The sequence below is a fragment of the Pipistrellus hanaki genome (assembly GCF_964339955.1).
Source record: "Pipistrellus hanaki genome assembly, chromosome: 8".
Classification (NCBI taxonomy): Eukaryota; Metazoa; Chordata; class Mammalia; order Chiroptera; family Vespertilionidae; genus Pipistrellus; species Pipistrellus hanaki.
This window is the reverse complement of record NC_140510.1, coordinates 13104321-13124365: the sequence shown is the minus strand read 5'-3', so window position 1 is coordinate 13124365 and position 20045 is coordinate 13104321. Positions and strand designations below refer to the sequence as shown.

Below are 20045 nucleotides of genomic sequence, written 5' to 3'. Positions count from 1 at the left end.
AAAGTATTGCTCTCAGGACTTCACATTAATATACACATTTTCCTGAGTGGAATATTTTATCAAGAAAAATATGTTGTAGCCCTTGATATGTATTTTTAATAAATATATTGGGACTACATGGGTTAATAGGATCATATACGTTTCAAGTGTACATTTCTATAATATAAAATCTATACATTACACTGTGTGCCCACCAACCACAGTCAAACCATCTTCAGTTGATATTTGTATGTGTATGTTTGCATGCATATTTATATCTATAATATATTTTTGTGCCAGCTTCAAATAATCAAAGATTTGAGAGGCCACAGTTTGTCCCCAGGAAGAGTAGTAGCTACTGTGGAAATAGCCATGATTATGCTATGAAATTTTTAAAAATTGTAATACCAAAATAGATAAGTAAGTTTCTTTGGTTGAGAGCATCAGAAGCTAACTCTGGCTTTCTTATTTCAAAAAGAAGAGTTATTTGAAGGGCCTTGGATGGACAAGTGAATTGAAAAAAAAACAAAAAACAAAACAGGTGGAGAACAAATATGAAACCTGGTTAGTTCTGGTAAACTAGAAAGCCAGAACTAGCCATCTCTTACCTAAAGGAGATAGATAAGATGTGCTTTTTATCTTTAAAATAAAAGAAACCAGATCAATTCAGTGTGGTAAATAGTCAAATCCCAGTGAACACAGGATCCTTTGAAAGAACAAAGAATTAGCCCATCCTAGGAATTAGCATATATTTTCTAAAGGATAAATCCTCTGAGTTGAGCCTGAAACATTAAGTAGAACACATAAAAAGAAACTAGGAAGGAAAACCCAAGCAAGGGTTAAGCTTACAAAAGCACAATAGGGTTAAATAGCATAGTGAGCACCTAGGGAACTAAAATCTGCTTATTATTATTGAGGCATAACATTTAAGAAAAAGGAAGTCAGCAAGAACCAAGAGATAGTGACAATAAAAATAATCTGGAATTTTAATTTTTTTTTGGCCAGGAAAATAAGGAAACTAATAGAGTTTTTCAAGTAAGAGAGTGTCAAGATTTGATCTTTCATATAAATAAATCATTTTTTTTTAATATATTTTATTGATATTTCACAGAGAGGAGGAAGGGAGAGAGATAGAGAGCTAGAAACGTCGATGAGAGAGAAACATCGACCAGCTGCCTCTTGCACACCCCCTACTGGGGATGTGCCCGCAACCAATGTACATGCCCTTGACCGGAATCGAACCTGGGACCTTTCAGTCCGCAGACCAATGCTCTACCACTGAGCCAAACCGGCTTCGGCTGATCTTTCATATAAATAAATCATTTGACTAGAGTGTGAAGCTGGGGTTGAATGGGAAAGAACAAGGAACAGCTATCAGGTGCTTTCAATGTTCTATCAAGAGATAATTATCAACTGGATTATGGTTAGGGCAGGAAGAAGGAAGACTAAACTTGAAACAGTAAAGTAGATAGATCTTTGTGATTCAATGGATGGGGCAGATGGGAGACAAGAATGATTCTTTGGCTTCTGGTCACTAGTAAATAGTGGTGACAGACTTAGTAAGCCAGCATTCATAAGGAGTAGTGGAAAAATTCATATAGTTTATAGTATTGCATTTTAAAAGAAATTGCAAGGAGATTCATTACAGACCATTATCTGACAAATTAGTGTGTTTTTTTTTCTTAATTAGAACATAAAAATTCTATATATTTGGGCTAAGATTGAACAGCTTGTTGAGGGATAGGCAGAACAAACAAATAACAAAAACTTTTGTGATGACATTATAGGTCTGACATAGTCCAAAGGGAAAATAGAGAAATGACAGTTTTTTGTTTTTGTTTTTATTTTTTGTCATTCAAATTAAATTCAAGTCTCTGGGCTCTTATGTTCTAGGCATAGTAGGAATCTCCAGATGTGCAATGTGACTTATTTTGCAATGCTAGTATATCTATCTAATCCCGCGCTGAAGAAACCAAGATTCAGGGAGGATAGGCATCTTGGACATGGTCTCAGAGCTCATGAGAAGCAGAGCTTTCACTTGCTTCTGTATCTTCAAAGCCAGTGCGTAGTCCTAGTCAGCTCCAGCTGTCACAGTTTCAGGCCTTTAAAAGTTTGGCATACATTATGCACCTACACCGTCAGATTTCACTGGTCATTTTTCTCAGCCAAAGATTCTGAACCCTACTATTCATGGACTTAAGTCAATTCTGCTTTAGTTCCAAGAGAAGGGACCTTATCAAGGAAATTTATGTTCAGGTTTAGTAGAGGGATTTAGACATATGTTTTAGGATCTCATATTCATATAATTGATTTCCCCTCAACATTTTGCCTCTCATCCCAATCTATGTTTCAAGAGTCCCACATATATCTAATCGTCCACTGTTACTTTGCTTGCCCAGTGCGCCAAGAGCACCCAGAATCCAGAGCTTCTCGTTACCCTTAAACGTAAGCACCAAAACCCAGGGACTTCTATTAGGAATGCATTATGATCTTCAACAGGATGTGTGTGATAATCTAAGTGTGGAGATTTTCTTTTTATTACTTTAGAGAAATCAATTATTATCTGAATTAGTAGGTGTGAGAGATTCAAGAAGTAATATATAACAGTTCCACTTACTTTGTAAAATGAAATTTGCCTTCTGTAAATGCCATAAGAAAAAAAGGATTAGATAAGGAATCACATAAAAGATAATAAAATGTTTTTATGCCAAATTTAAGGGCCTGGCTTAATCTCTTTTAGGACCAGGCCAATCTGTAAGTGTGGCTATTGTTCCCAACCATAGTCACTAGTATCAAGTCTTGAAAAGTTTTGAAAAGTGTCCTTTTAAAGCCTCTTTTTATTTCTAATATTATTCAATTCCTAAGGGAAATAAAACATAATGTACTTTAAAGAGTTAGTGAAGTTCAGAAGAATAAAAGTATTATTTTCAAAACAAAAAATTTAAATACAATTCACACAAAGCACTTCTAATGTAATTCATATAAATTAGTGTATTGAACATGGTAACTTAACTAAATAAAGTATCAGATGAATGTTTTATGAAAAAAACTGTAAAATTCACAGTTGCCAGGTTTACAACTTTGAGATTTTTCATTGTATTGAATCTATCAAAAAGAATAAAAAATGACTGTTGCTTTCAATTGATTAAGCATATAAAATAATGGAACTAATGATTTATATAAATGACTTATATGTAAGCATATTAAAATGTAACTCGTGTTTTAAAAGAAATTCATCTTTGAAATTCAGTCCAACAGTTACTGAGCATGTTTATCTGTCAAGTATCATCTGAGAGCAATAGAATGAGTAGTACAGATTTGGGGTACTTCCAAATTATTGGAGTGAAAAATTATAAACTATTTTGTTGAAGCATTGTAAATAGAAGTATATAGAACTACACATCAGCATACTGATTAAAGATATAAACATAATTAAGACTGGTGGAATGGGGGAATATCTTTGCATTGCACTTTAAGAATGGTAAGAATAAACAGCTGAGAGAAAGAAATTATAGTACAAACAATATTTTTATCAACAATATGTGATTGTAACTTTTTTATTGTTTGATGAGAACAATACAAAGTGCCTATTTTTATTGCCTTCTCTTGAACACAGAAATTATATTCCTTTTTTTCACTTATTCAACAAATAATTATTGAGCACTTACTAAATTCCAGGAAAACTGAACTGTGGCAGATAAACAAAAAACATTAGAGATGCAGCTATGGAAGCCAGAAGAAGGTAGGATAATGGGCATTGCTGAGCGTCTGGGGGCAAACAAGCTAAGGACACCACAGTTAGATTTGCTACCAGAACTTGACAAGAACATAATCATTCAGTTGGTTGCACCAGAAGTAAGATTGCAGTGGATGGAGGTGTAAATGGGAAGTGAGGAAGTTATGAATAAAGATAATTCTTTTGAGAAAGTCTACAGTGAGATACTGAAAATTAAAAGAAAAAAAAAATCAACTGCAGATCCACAAAATTAGCTAGTAATAGGATACTCAGAAGACCCTATCTGTCTAAGTTGATAAGCAACAAATGAATACAATCCACTTACTTTTCAGAACTCAGTGGTTAAATGTTAGTTTTCTTTGTGTGGAGGCCATGGTTTTAATTGTCTTTGATATAAAACAACATGTATTGAAAATTCCATCTGCTCTGCAGTGAGATTTTCTAAGTCAGTATAATAAAGACAATGAAGAGCCCAGCCTACGTTGAAACAGAAAGGAATGCAATTTTGAAAAATACTTTGATTATAGATAATATAATATAATCAACACAGGAAGTTTAAATCCATGAGTAATGCCCTTATTTGTTGAGATTAAATAAGTGCCTGCCTTATCCAAGAGGACTCTTAGAAAAATTCATATTAAATATTCTATTACTCATCTCTTTATTTCAGTTAGCTTTGTTTTTGTACTTGAAGGAAGCCAAATAAATGTCTATTTGTACTCTTCTGCTATTTTAACATTGTTGTGAGGAATGACTTTAGTCATAGGTCACTCCAAATAAATAGATAATATAAACTTTCAAATGGATATTGCACTCAAATCTAGGTCATTCTGATTCCTGAGAAGCACTTGTGCACACATACTACAGCACCCCAGATGGAACTTGCTTTGCTTCTTAGAAACCCTAAGTGTGGATTTCAGATATCATTATATTTTTGCACCTTCAAGTCTCATAAGACTTAGAGTTTACACTCAATTGGCATTTAGAATTTTCTTTTTATATGGATGCCTCATGCTTCCTTATCTGCACTTGAAGTTGCTTGTGTGAAAGGGTGAAGATCATAACTGGAAAAATACATATCACATTCAAAATAGTGTTGATGTCTGGCCAGTATGGTTCAGTGGTTGAGCATTGAACCATGAACCAGGAGGTCCTGGTTCAATTCCTGCTATTGCACATGTCCAAGTTGTGGCTCAATTCTGAGTGAATTTTTCTCTCTCTCTACCCCTCTCCTTCCCTCACACTGAAATAAATTAAAAAAAACATATTTTTAAAAATAGTGTTCAAAGTTGTATATTTGAAGAGGCCACTTACTAAAGACAATGGCTAACAATGGTTAGCCATTGACACCTGAAATGAGAAGGGGATGCAGCTCTTACCTGAATCCTGTGGCTTCCACAATAGTAAAAGCAGTGAATTTTGGCTGAGAGACACAGCCAGGCCCACCCACATGATGTCAATAAGTAAGAACCATATAGTAAATGCCATGCACTAACCATCTTCTATTACTTGATTTGTCTGTTGGCCATACCCAACCAAAGTTAGAAACCCTGGGAGTATTCTTATTATTATTCAGATAAAAAGTTTCTGTCCTCAGAAGAGGAACATAGGTATAGCAGTATTAGTCCAGTTATATACACCTGTCTGAATTTTATAACTACAGCTAACACTTTTGCTTTTTATATAAGATTCTGGGGGAAATGCTCCAATTAAGAAAAGGACTAAGTGCATCATGTGGCCTTAATTGCTAATCATGTGTCCCTTCATGATTATTTGTTTTTTCCTTTACCTTCTGCCAACATTTTGACTAGGCAGGTTATTTACCTGGTGGATCAAACCAAAGCTTTAGTCCTACCAAATTATATTCCTTTGCTTCTTTTTCTTAATGAGGATGCTACAATACCAGTTCGAAATGGAAATTGGAATGTGAAATTGGAAAGAGAGATGGAATTGAACAAAGGCATATTTGTGAATCTGCTGAGTTCCAAATATAGTATTCCTTGCCCTCCTTGTAGAATAAAGACAAATTTCTTTCTGGCAGATGAGATTAATCATCAGACTCAACTCAGTGACTATGTTTCCTGCCAGTTTATTTTTCTCAGTCATATTGAGCCCAAAATGGTCAGAAGGAAATTCTAGCTTCCAATTCGGAGGAACATAATTATCACTATATTCTCTGTAGGAGATAATCCTCCTTCAGGCATTAAGAATTCTAAACCCACCGAGCTCATTATCTTGAGGACAAAATCCAAAATGTGTCCAGTGGATTATTAATTGATAGTGAAAGAAAACACTTCACTTCCACCCCCTAGTTCCTAGATCTGTGCTTTCCTGGCTGTGCAGGAAGGATACTTGCATGTTGTAGAATGACATCCCAACTACAAGGTCATTGTCAAATAAATAGTGCCAAGACCCAGATGGAGCATGCCATGTCACTCCTCTACAAGCCAGGTACATACAGCCAATGGGGAACATGATGAGAACAGTGCATTTGATGGGTCTGAGCCCATTGCCCTTCTTTTGCTATAAAATATTGCTTGTTTGGAAGTGACATAGTAATGAATGTTATTCTATAAGTCCACAGAGAGTAGTGTTGATAGAACTGCAGGCAGCAAAGGCATATCCATACCTATAATAATGATAAAACACTACCCTTATTGATAGAATGGCTTCCACGTAAGCCACCTGCCAACAGGTAGTCAGCTGGAACTGCTGGGTAATAATGCCATATCAACAGTTTAGTGACAACCACTGTTATCGGCAAATAATGGTGGGAGTCAGAGGCAAACTGATGTTCACTTGGTAGTCACCTTGCCCATTGGATTATTGAGAGCAGCCCTGCTGTGAATATGCTCTGTTGAACATTAAACGGAACACTATGTCTTCACATTTTTACCCCTTCTGACAAATCTGTGCACTTATTGCCCTAGCTGGTTTGGCTCAGTGGACAAAGCGTTGGCCTGCAGACTGAAGGGTCCCAGGTTTAATTCTGATCAAGGGCACATGCCTGGGTTGCCAGCTCAATCCCCACTAGGGGGCATGCAGGAGGCAACCAATCAATGATTCTCATCATTGATGTTTCTCTCTTTCCCTTCCTCTCTGAAATCAATAAAAATAGATTTAAACAAAAATATGTGCACTCATTTCCTCCCTAATCTTTCTTTTCACTAATTTTCCAAAGCTACTCTTCTCATTGGGTGGCCATTTATTAGTTATTGTGCATAAGTCAGGGATCCATATTTTATGCCAAGTCTCCTTCCACCCGTAGCGGAAAACTAAATATCTGTGCAAAAGTCTGCCAGCTCAGAGGATTTATGTTACTATAGTCTTGTACTGCCATTCCCGAATCAGATTGTAGTCCAGGGCCTATCCAATTCCAGCGTGTTTAAGTACAATGTGCAAATCTGCCTATTAACTAGACGTGCATTTATGACTTTTCTGCCAACTTGTGTTAGAAATACATCTTGAGGCCTAGATGTGAGATAATGTAGGGGGAAAAAGCAGTGGGTGCAATACCATGAGTAATTGACTTATGTGCTCTGGACCAATCCCATACACCAGGATACTGCTTTTTTCTTTTTCTTTTTCTTTTTTTTTTTTTTTTTTTTTTTTTTTTTTTTTTTTTTTTTTTTTGTAGTGAAATGTTGCTGTTTGTGTTTAGTTTTATGGTCAGTGAATCAGATAATAGTCAGTTCATGATGGGCTTTTGGGTTGCATAGTCACTTGCTATCCCATGGTCAGGCTAATTGCTTCTGCCAGAGCCAAGTAAAGAGCTGCTTTAGAAATAAAGAATATTTATCAGCACAGGAGAAATGGCCTTTCTGGGAAGCTGGTATGGCCTGTGCTTTGATCATCATATGATGAGCGTCCGAAGCTCCATAGTATCTCCATTCGCCATGGTTACTTGCCTTGCCCTTGTATCTGCGGGGCCACAAGGTGAAGGTGGTAGGGAAGGTTGCACCATGGCCTTGATCTGCTGCATAGCTCTCACTTGCTCAAGTCCTACTCAGAGCTGGCACCTTTACAGTTTAGATGGGAAATAGAACAAGGCAGCACATGTGAATGTAGTTCACATTTTCTTCAAAATCGAGAGTCCAGAACCTCTTTACTTTTATACAAGTACAGTATCAATTAATTTTCTCTCAGTGTAAAAGAGATAGACCAATATATCCCAAAATACTAGACCTCAACTATTCCCTAAGGATTCAGACTGTTAAACTTTGCAGAGATTCCTCTTACACTACACCTTTATACCTTTATAGATAGAGGTTGCCTGTTAACAGACTTGTGGGAATTGGAGGTTCAAAATATTAATCCATAAAATTAGATATATATAGCAGTATCCCACTATGAAATCTGTTATTTCTGAGGCTGGTTCAGAAAGCACAAGCAGAGTGCACATGTTTATATAAAAATCCTTATTTTATGTATCAGTGGCCCCGCACTTCTCTACCATTATCTCTATCTTAACTTTAAGAAACAAGTGCATTTGAGCTCCTGATTTGTGTTGCCCTTTTCAACCCTTACTGTTGGCATAGGTAGTTAGTTAGTATTAATGAAGGAAGGGAGAAAGTAGAACTAGATACTAAATTTAATACACTTGGAGGTTGAATCAGATATTGGGCTTGCTTCACTAGGAAATTACAGCACTCCATTAAACTTGACTTACCAGGAAGCTATAGCATTCACAGACTCATTCACATAGTCCAAGGGATCACTTTATTCTCCATGGAGGGTATTTAATCCTTGAAGCAGGCAGGATGAGTCTACTTAGGGTGCAATCTGCCCAATATCAACTGGCAGGGAACCATGGTATGTGGTAGAAGAGGAAAATTTTAGCTGAACACATGCCCAGTAGTAGACAAGATGATGCAGAAGGAGGTGTTTGTAGTTTGAGGCATGGCAATAGATGCCAAAATTGCAACAAGAAGGGGTGAAGCCTAGCCTGAGAAAGGGAATGGATTGGATGAGGGCACAGGACCCCAAAAGGTCTAGGAAAGATATTGGTTAGGGGGAGGAACCCAACTCATACCCTGGGAAAATCAGAAGCTAGGTTGGATGGTTTTGGTTTTGAATGAAAGCTTGCTACTTACTGAGAACCACGAACATATATGAAGAATTATCAAGAACCTGAGGCATCTGCTGCTAGAGGCTTGACACCCTCTCCATTCCAATGGTGTAGTATTTCCCCTTCATTCCAATAAGTATTGCCACTATGTTTACTGGTAAACATCCTCCATGCATTCCTTTGAAATTGTTTTCTCAAGACATTAAAAAAGAATCCATTTTCACTGGCAACATTAATATGATCTGGTGGACCTCAACCATATCTGCCCTGCAACTACAAAAGAGAGGGACTCCTTCAAATATGTCATGGTGACCTTTTGTGTATTCCAAATCTTGCAGTCATGGATTTAGTTTACGTTTTTCCCTATGTAACAGCTGTCAGATGTCATAAGAACCAGGTAAACTTTACAATCTTTATAGTTGCCACTGCCGTAGCAACTAAGTCACAACCTTTTGTCCTCTCAATACCTTTCCTCCCTATTTGCACTTCATTTCACATCATTATCAGTGACAATTGATTACTCATGCTTCCATTCCTTACTATGGATTATGTATGCTACAATTCTTCCTGGAAAGGTAATTATTAAATCAAAGATAGTACATATAGTTATAGAGGTGGATATATCTCCAACCTAATCTCAAAATCTAATTTTGAAGATCTCTTTCCTGAGTCTACTGCTGCTATTAATTACTGTATCAGTCAGGGTCCCAGGAGAAAAGAGGTGGCACATTCAATAATTTGAAGAGGATTTATGTACAAAGAGACCATTTACAAAGTGAATGTGTAGGGGAAATATAAAGGACAGAGCTACAATTTAAACTAGCAGCAGCCTATGACTATAGAGATGAACCATTACCAAATACAAAAGCAGAAAATTGTGGAGAGGTGGCTGCATTGACAAGAGGAGAGAGATCATTTAAAACACACAGCAAGCTTAAGGTGACATATCAAGACAGAGTTAAAGGAGTAAATACTGTGACTTTATGCTCCCCTGAGCTATTGCTAAAGAACCCTAATGGCCATATTCTACAGGGCATGAGAATCCCATTGATGTGCTTCATACAGGTTAATTTTCTGGGCCAGAAAGCAGGCATATAAAAGTAGATAGTGAATCTGGAGCCACACACAAAAAAATACCTTATATTTTTATTTCTTATTCTATATAATAAAGAAGCAAATTGACCATCACACCCTCACAAAGATGGCTGCCTATGACCAAGCCAGCAGGGGGTTTAGTGAGAGATGACCAAATGACTGAACAAGCAGGCTGTGTGGGGCAACCAAGCCAGCAAGGGGTGGGGGGGAGGTTGAGAGCAACCAGGCTGGCAGAGGGGGGCAGGCTGGCAGGGAAGGGGCAGTTGGGAGTGACCTGGCTAGCAGGCAGGTGACTGATTAGGAGCCAGCAGTCCAAGATTTTAGTATTTGAAAACGTCTGCTTTCTTTTCACTATGGCAGTACTTTCATTGTCTCCATTTAATTGTTGGCAACCCATGACATCCTGACCTTATTGCTTTCTTCCTTCCTTTCTTTGCATCTGCTTTTCCTGGGATCAAAGGGGTAACACATAAATAGAGAATGCTTTATGAAGTTGTTGAAGTCCAACACAAGTGTAGAAAATGTACATGGACAATGAAGCTTTCAAGGACAGATGTTTGTGGGTCACTGAGCCCACATCTCTACAGTGGGTTTCAAATAACACTCATTTATTCTAGAAGAACTTCTGCATTCTCACATCGCCCACTGGTGGTCACCAGATGGAGAAAGGCTTGCCTTCCTGATGATAAATGATTCACTGGTGCCTAACATGGTTATTCCTCGGTATACTGGAGCATTGTATCCCAAAGGAAAGCAGTATCCGTATCCTAAGGTAAGTCACGTGGCAACGCTTGTGTGTTGCCCCTGCTCTGCACCAGTGACTTCACTGATGGTATTCTTGGTTCATGAACAAGTTGTCTTTGGAGAAAAAAGGAAGCATCATTTTAGAGCTTTCAGTAGTCTCCACACTGCTTGGGTAGGAGGAGATCAAGATGTGGGGAGGTGGGAACTTTGACCTTGTTGCATTTCTTTCCCTTTGATGCTCTAATTCTTCCTTTCCCTCATCTCTCACTTGAAAGATGGTGAGAAGATATAAGGGGTCTTTCTCCAAGGTATATTCTGTGAGTTGTCAATAGATGTTATAAAGGAGGGAAAAGTGCCCTCCTCAAATACACTGGAAATTCTTAGTTGACAAAAAATCTAGCTTCTCTCAAGATGATTTCTTAGAGCACTTAATGTTCTATATGTTAATGCATATTATAAATCTCCTATAAAAAGTAGACTAAGCATAAAGAATCTGCAGAAGCATAAAGAATCACCAATAAAGAATAGACTAAGCATAAAGGATTTATTAGCATTAACTTCAGTACTGTTTTGGCAGAGCAAACTCTGGAACATACTTTATAAAACGCTGGGGTAGAGCCATGGCCAGGCGCAGTGAGGATAAAATTGTTTTATTGAGTGAGGCAAAGATGGAAATCCTGTGCAGATGGCGAAACCATTTTCAAATGTTAGGTGAGGCTTCTAGAGCAGGTTGCAAAAACACCTGGAGTGTGTCGGTTTTCCAGTATACTTCATGTTTAATTACTTAAGGTCTCCTTTGTAAAGTTTACTTTCCCCATCTTATGTGAGAAAGGGAAAGGCTCCTAAGTGAGGCCCTCTATGCATCAATCACGTAAAGATACCTCATAGCAAACTTTTAAAAATTCACTTTACACATTTTAGCTCTTCATTAGAATAAGACATGGCTGCTAGTTTCATCTGGAGGCCATTTTTAGTGAGTTGTATTTTTGTATTTCCTAGCATGATAGATTTTATATTTTTCAATTTGCATATTACATTAACTGGGCAGAGCTCTGGACAAATTACTTATCACACATATTATTTTACACCTGCAATGAAGGTATGGTCCCTTTTGGGGTGACTGTCCTTATTTTCTATCATCTGCTAGACTTAAGTTTTTCAAGGTGGGGAAAAAAAAAAAAGGCTTTATGGAAAGTCGGGGATAAACAGAGAGTTTCCTCCATGAGGTTCTGTACTGTTTTTCTCCAACCCGACTTCCTTCCACAGGGTGTGGCATTAAATAACGGATGCCTAAGGGGGGCAGTAGGGAGGAGAGGAATCAGATCCCAGGATTCTGACACACTATTTGTAGGGTCTCCTCTGGACATACATTGGAAGTCCCCCATTCTCAGTGTTCTTCAGGAGGAAATAGCCATTTGACCTAACACCAAAATAAAAGTATTCACAGAGACTTTTATTCTATTCCAATAAAAGTACTTACAATTTCTTCAGTTACAGATTCAGCCACGTTTTATGGTTGCCAGTTTGTGCCTGCCCAGCACATTGCACTTGCCTTTTTCCAGATAAAAATAGAAAAGACTTCTCAATACATTATTAGTCCTCACACCACTGGATTTACTTATGGTAATGAAAGGTTATCAGATAATTCTGACAAATTGAAGGACTGGTGGAACATTAGGTAATGCTTAGGTCAATAAGTAAGATCTTCACACAGAACTGTCCAGCTTGTGCACTGAACAAACCCGGGATGGGTCAGCTTTCGTAATTCATTTCCCCCAAATGGTGAGGATTTTGGGATTCACAGTGAAGAGCCATACACAGTAGCTGCATCTTCAAGTTTCCTTCTTAAGACTTTGGTGCTTGAGCTTGGACATTCTCAGTCCTCATAACTTTAACAAGACTGAGGCAAACAAAGGAACAAATAAAAGCACCTGAGGACATTTAAGTATGTCAGCAGTAATTAAACAGATCCTGATCGACAAACCTAGACACTTATTTAGTAAGTTGATATTTAATTAGTTTTTAAATATTTCTTAATAGTTAAGCTAAGCATGAAATAATAGTACTATTTACTTATTAATTGTATGAAGCATGTGTCCTAATAGCATGCTTTATGTTTTCAGAGACTTTTCATTGTTTTCCTCTTTCATCCTCCTCACAATTGCCTCTTTTTTTTTTTTTTTCAAATAAACAATCTTTGATTCTAAAAGGCCAAATCCTTGTATGAAAGTCACAGTTATTTTAAGAACAGGGAAATAACTCACATTTATCGATTCTGTCCCTCTCCATAAAGCTACTAAAGGTTAGCATATCACAGAAGTTGTACCGGGAATGAAAATGTCTCCCGGTCAAGCTAACAAATATATGTGGAGCTGTGCTTGCTCCACTTACTGTTAGTGACTTAGCTTTGCACTGGGTTGAGCCAGAGTAGGTTTACAGTTGTGAGTCTGGGAAACATGGTTTATTTTTTATTATTAGTTATTAATTATTGTAGTATTTTCCATACAAACAACTATAAACCTACTTTAGTTCTACCCTGTATTACTATCATTCTTAGAAAGCCTCACACTTGCCACATATAAACATATACTAATATATGTCTGTATGTAATGCATGTTGTATGCCAGGCATCATGGATGTAATACATGATGGATGCAATACTTGATGGATGCAATACATGATGAAGGTCCTGAGTGTGTGTTAGTGACCACCATTTAGGAGTATTAAAATGAAAAACAGGTATTTCAATGGCCAAAGCTGAGAGAAAGAATCCCAAGTTCTTAGGGGGTTGCCAGTAGAAATCCCTGCCTAAGTATTTAAGACAATAGGACTCAAAGAGACTAGGTCTGGGTTTTGGTCTTTGTTTTCATACTAACTTTCACTGTCATGTTGGGTGTATTACTTGAATTTTCAAGGTCTCATTATTTTCTACTCTGGGTTTTAAAAAAGGTGTGTTTTTTTTCACTAACACATGTATTTTGATTTGCTCTTACTTACTTAATAAACTTCCGAAAATGATATTTTAGACATTGAAGTAAGCATAGAGTTCACACTAAATTGTATTTCAAATTAAACTTGATTAAAATGAGTGCATAAAATACCCAATGTAGTAAGATTTACTAATGAAATACTTACACTAAACAAATATATTTGTATTTTACTTAATTCAGCATGGTGCAGAACTCATAAAATATCCTTCATTAGCAATTCAGCACAAACGAGATGCACAGTTCTATCTCAGTAACCTCAGGTTAATGTTCTTAATTAAAACATTATCTCGTTTAATGGCAATTTAGTTGCCAGTAAAATAAGGTTAATTATTATTGAGGCTTTATTTCAGAATCATAGAGGAAGAAGTCTGTGGAGTTGCAGTTTTTGTGGCAAATGTGACTGTTAAAGCACATAGATGAACTCCTCTAATCTCCAAACTATTGAGACAATTCAAATATCCAAAGGTGCAGATGAACTCTCAATGTGCACTTAATTTCAAAACTCCAAGAAAAGATAAGAATCTAATTAAGATTATAAAATGCTGAACAGCTGAATTTTGGAAACAGCCTGATGTTTGGTTTTTATATAAAATTGGCCACATGTGTATGCGGCTGTTAATTTGTTTTCATGTAGAAGCTACTTGGGATATTTGTGATTCTGTGGAAGTAAAAACTTAGTGCTGTGGCCTTAAGAGGTGGTAATGACCATACATGTTTTTGACAAAACTAAGGTGTCACATCATAAAATTATGTAACATTGATAAGAACTCACAAAAAGATCAAATTTAATTCAACTTCCTTTTTCCTTTAATCAATTTATTGAAAGAAAAAAACATAAACACAATTTTTCACTAACTAGAGAGGTCAGTGTCTTAATAATAACTATCATTTTTAATTCATTACTTTATATATTTAGGTACTTTTATAAATCATTTTTTGTCAGTCCATATAACAAACTATGAGATACTTTTATCTACAGAAAGAAAGCCTGCTTTGGGTCAAAACTTCTAACTTGTGACAGTTTGAATGGCACCACTACATACTGTGTCCCAGCTCAAAGTTTTAACACATAAGTTAGAGAACTAGTTAGACTAAAAATATATGGATAAGACCAATATTGTTAGGTGGAAAATGGCAATTTAATGAAAGCAAAAGTGATGTGAAAGAGAGCTCCTGGGTGTGGTCGAACACTACATTGCTGGAGACAAATATTCCCAGACTCTGGAGGGCTTTAGAATGATGAAAAGCTTTACAAAATTGTTCTGTGTGAGGCAGGCTCACAGCTTAACTTCCAGAAAGCCCTTTACTCAAGGAACCATTTCCAGAATGTTTCCTCACAGTCACAGCACTTCTGTAGTGACAGCCTTTCTGACTTGTTTCTTTGACTCCAAACTTCTGACCTGGGTTTGAAACATTCCCACAGATGTGCCAATCATTTTTCTTTATAGACTTTAGTTTTTTAGAGCAGTTTAAGGTTGTCAACAAAATTGAGGAGACGGAAATTACTTGCCATATACCTTCTGCTCCATACATTTATGGTCTGTCCCATCATCAACATCCCCCACCAGAATTGTGCATTTTGTATCATTGACAAAGCATCACGGACACATGATAATGACCCAGCATCTATAGTTTTATGGTTCAGTTTTGGCACTACCATGTTTCCCAGAAAATAAGACATCCTCCGAAAATAAGACCTACTTACAGGTTTCCTTCTGAGTGAAATATAAGGCATCCCCCCGAGAATAAGCCCCCCCCCAGGCTAAACATGAGAGATTTGGTCCACTGATTCTGAAAGAAATGGAGACACAAGAAATTCACCAAGAAATTCAGGAATTGGATTGTTATGGTAATGTTCCAAAAGATGATGACATGATTGTCATTGAATAAATGAGTACATTCTTGATACTGTAGGATTCACAGTTTGTCTGGTTTGTGTTGACAACTACCGCACTACCGTACTATATACAGGTAATAAATTTCCTTTATTTTCATTTAACAATAAATGTGTACCATATTCTTCTTCATGGAAAAATAAGACTTCCCCTGAAAATAAGACCTAGCGCATCTTTGGGAGCAAAAATTAATATAAGACACTGTCTTATTTTCGGGGAAATAGGGTATACATTCTATGGCTTCAGAGAAGTGTATAATGACATGTATCCCTCTCCATGGTATCATGCAGAGTGTTTTCACTGTCCTACAAATCCTGTTACTAACTGTACTTGCTCACCTTTCTTCCCTTCCCTCCATGCTCATAATATTAAGAACCTAACAGAAGAGTTCTTGAGCTATTGCTAACTATTGGTAGAATGTATTCAATCATTTCTGACCCTGATTTAACTCTGGATTTTGTAGCTGCCAAGTCCGTGAGCATGAATATTTCTTTGTCATCTTTAAGGCCATTTTATTGTTCTCTTTAGACTTTTGTCAGGTCTTTGAATTCAGCTCAGTTTAAATTCCTTGTCCTCCTCTGTATAGCTCCTATACTCCTCTCTTAAAGCACCAGCCTATGTTTGAAACACTCCCACAGATGTGCTAGTCACTTTTCTTTATAGACTTGGAATAAATAAATTGAGTCACAGCAGTCAACTGATTCTGTTAATCATTTATTCACATAAATTTCATTTCATTCAATATGCTTGAGATTTGTTGGAGAAAGATCCCATATCTACTCCCTGAAATGTCACAGTCTATTTAGAAAACTGTGATGGCCATTGCCTAAATGAATTAAAGCAAAACTACAATTGTTAAGAGTACTCTGCGTTTGAATATGGCGTCCTTCACTCAGTGGGCACCTCACCCTGCACAGGTTGCTGAGCATCTCGTTTTTCATCTGGAAAATGTTATAATTATAATCTTAGTTCTATAGTTGGAACATTTAATGAGATAATTCATGTAATGTTTAACAGATATTATTGACAAGAAACATAGTAACTGCTTTACAATTGGTTATGATCTAATACAATTTTTATTATGAAACTCAAATGACATATTCTTACTGTCTTTCTGCTCTGCATGCCAGGTACTGAGTGAGGGCAGTCTGCTCATGGCCCACATCCTAAAGGCCACTTATACCCCATCTAACACTCATAAATGCCAAAGGAATCCTAGGATGATTAATGCATGAAATAGAATTTGGTATTATGCAATTTTAAGCATGTGGCACCTGCATTGGTATATTTTTCTGTCTTGTTTTATTATTGTTATTTTTTAACTAGCCAAGTGCTTTTCATCATTACACATTATATCCTATAACATGAGTAGCTGCTTGAGCTACTAGTTTTAATAAAGCCAGCCCTCTGGTGTCATTCTAGGAAAAGAACACAGTAGCACTAGCTAATGAATAAAGTCATCATGATTTTCTATCACCTTTAATTGTCTGACTAAAATGGTTTGAGAAGCAGCAATATTAAAAAACAATTGAAAGCAATCAAGTGGTTGAATTTAAAATCATTTCTACTTCAGCGAAATTAAACTTTTCCCCCAATTCTAACACAAAATTATAAGAGTCAAATGCATTTGCCTTCTTTCTTCATACAGTCTAATGCTTAATGTATTTGCCTTACAACTTTCATTTTCTCAAAGGCAGGTCAAGTGAACCCAACAATCAAATTATATGTTGTTAACCTATATGGACCAACTCATACTTTGGAACTCATGCCACCTGACATCTTTAAATCAAGGTATGCAATTTCAATTTCACTTTTACCAGAGAATAGATAGTTCAACAGCAATTACCATTTTGTTGTAATTTAAAGTGATGTGATCAGCTCAACAAGTCCACTTGAAAGTAAGGTTGAGGTTGCCTCCATTAGTGGAGGAATGAGGTCATTCTGCCTATCTTATTCGCAGGAAGCCTTTAAAAGTTCAAGGTGATTAGCATCTCAAAATGATTAAATATACTGATACTGAGAATTAGGCCTTTTGCAAATGTGACAGAGTGATGGGAACAAAGGATAATTTTTCTACTGATTTTTCCTCCTGAAAATAGTAACTCCATTTTTTTTCCTCTTTAAAAGTGTATAATATCCCTAAAATTTGTACATCTTTTCAACTTTCTCCCTACAGCTTACCAATGATTTTCTAGCATCCTTTTCCCGGCAGAGAAATTTAATGGGGTTTTATTTTTATATATTCTACATAAAAAGCTCTCTTAAGAAGTTTAAGTGGGAAGAAAAGAAACACATTTTATGGAGCAGCAAAATCTCCAGTTGAGAAACAACTAATCAAATAGCCATGTGGATTTTGAAATTCAGAGTAGACTCAACTTGGAGAGTGATTCTTGAAAATCCTGTAGCTTTCTGAAAATTTAAAGCAACCCTAAAGATGGGATGAGATAGGCAGCCGTTTAAGGGAAATAGTTTCACACTATTTTGAATGATATGGGCTAAGCTTCAGGGTTATTTTCATGACATCAACTATCAATCAACCTGATTCGAAAATACATTCCTCTCAAATGTTGTCACATTGACATATTTAGAAAAATTTTTATCAGAGTTGAGGATTTTCACAGAAAGTGCAAGCTGCTGTGTGTGGAAAATGTTCCTATTTGAAAGATAATAAAAAAACTATGGAAGGGTTCTCATTTACTACCTACTATATAACCTGCTCCTTTTAGTAGTGGAAAAGCTAAGACGCAGAGATTTAAGAGGAAAAAAAAAAAGGTTGAGTTAGACCCTCAGGATTAGTTAGCAAAAGAGTTAGAAAAGAGGTGAAGCCAGTTTCATCAAGTTACAGAACATTGCATCCAGATTATGATGGAAGACCTTAAAAGGCCATCTGAACTGACATGGAGAATGCAGTAGGGTTAACCAAACCAGATCCAAACTTCTACTTCTGGGCTCAGTCTACCAGTCATGAAAGATTTAGTCACAAATGAAACAATTATAAAAACTTTTGAGATTTTATGTGATCCTTAATCACATCATTTTCTTTCATTTGTTTGATGCTCTGAATTTTTCAGGAAAGGGTACTAAACTGGAGTGTTTGAATCACATCTCTACCACCATTTATTTTTGTGACCTTAGGAAATTCACTCTACCTGTCTCTGGGTTTGACTACCCTCTTTGAAATTGATACAGTTATTTATAAGTAGAGGCCCGGTGCCCTAATTCATGTATGGGTGGGGTCCAGCTGCTGGGGCTGATTGAGCCAGGCCAACTGAGGGGAGGGCAAATGGGCTCTTGGCTGCCCGCCAGCAATTGGAGTGAACTCCTTTAGCTTTTCCTTGTCTATGAAGCTCTTTACCTGCCTTCAATTCTAAAGAGCTTTGCTGGGTAGAGAAGGGTGTGGCAAGAAGTATTCAAAGCAATGAAGAGCAAGGACCTGCAGCCAGGGTGACCTTCCTTTTGAAAGGAGGTGGCTGCTCCGGGTTCGGGCTCTGTGAAACCCAGTCAGTCTTTGCATCAGGCGAGTGGTATCACCGAGGCCTATCTGAGAGTAGCCAAGGCTGGGAGCGTGATCTCAGAACAGTTAAAAACATGTTCCTGAAGGGGTGTTATGGGTTCTCTCTTATCAAAAAGCCCAGGGTTGCTTTAACATCCATGAGCCCACGCCTCCAGGAGCTGGCAGGAGGTTGAAAGTGGCTGTAGATGAGGCCAGTGCTAGGTGACCTGGCAGGTGTCAGCAGCTCAGCCGCCTGAGCCCCAGGCTCGGGGATATGCGCTCTGACATCCCCACCGTGCAGAGGATTTGACAGCATCTGCAGCGGCGTCAGAGCTTGTTGCTATTTTGTCTTATTTTTATTTCCTTCTCCTTTTAAACCTCTCAAGGTCGTGTGCCTTTGAGAGAGGAGCAGCCTTTGCAGCCTCCTCGGCAGAGAGCAGGCCTTTAATCTGGGATCACACACAGCAGGACAGAGTCCTGTTTACAAACGCATGTGGGTCTTGCAGTATTTGCGCCATTACTGATAAAGCAGATTTCAGATTCTGTCACATAAATATGTCTCCTGCTTATCCAAGAGGACAGGAGGCTGAGTGCAGACACAGGCACAGCCACAGTTGTTCACTCAACTCATAGGCCTCTGTCCAAGGGTGGCAGTTCAGGCCCTTTGCACACGGAGGGCCGGGGAGCAGGGTTGGGCAGCAAGTGTAGAACACGGCCATGTGTGGCCCTGCTTTTCCCAGACTTTTCGTCTCAGTCCCCATTTTCCCGCCCCGGGTCTGTAGCATATTCCTCTTGAGGCAGATGCAGGCCTCTGCGGGACATGTGCTAATCACACGCTGTTTCTCTGTGTGGGTGGTCAGCACGGGTCCTGCATCAAGCTGCTTTTGGCATTGTGGTGGTGGGGGGAAGAAAACATGAAGGTGTGAACTCAACCCATGCAGACTCCTCGCTGAGTGCCTTCTGTATACCTGGTGGGCATCTCCCCGCAAAAGGGGTGCTGACAGCACAGTCATGTGCTCCCTGTGTCTGTTACAAGCAGGTGGGG

At 37.7% G+C, this 20045-nt stretch overlaps 1 protein-coding gene across 5 annotated transcripts in view; it reads left to right on the top strand.

The window, feature by feature from the left end:
* DPP10 (dipeptidyl peptidase like 10) overlaps positions 1-20045 on the top strand; it is a 613760-nt gene that overhangs the window by 514172 nt on the left and 79543 nt on the right. For 4 of the 5 annotated variants that reach the window (XM_084892515.1, XM_084892519.1, XM_084892518.1 and 1 more), the window contains 2 exons: positions 10496-10650; positions 17201-17298. In XM_084892515.1, coding sequence (XP_084748641.1) covers positions 10496-10650; positions 17201-17298 — 253 coding nt within the window. The remainder of the gene's footprint in view (positions 1-10495; positions 10651-17200; positions 17299-20045) is intronic. The other variant, XM_084892516.1, reaches the window with a different exon arrangement.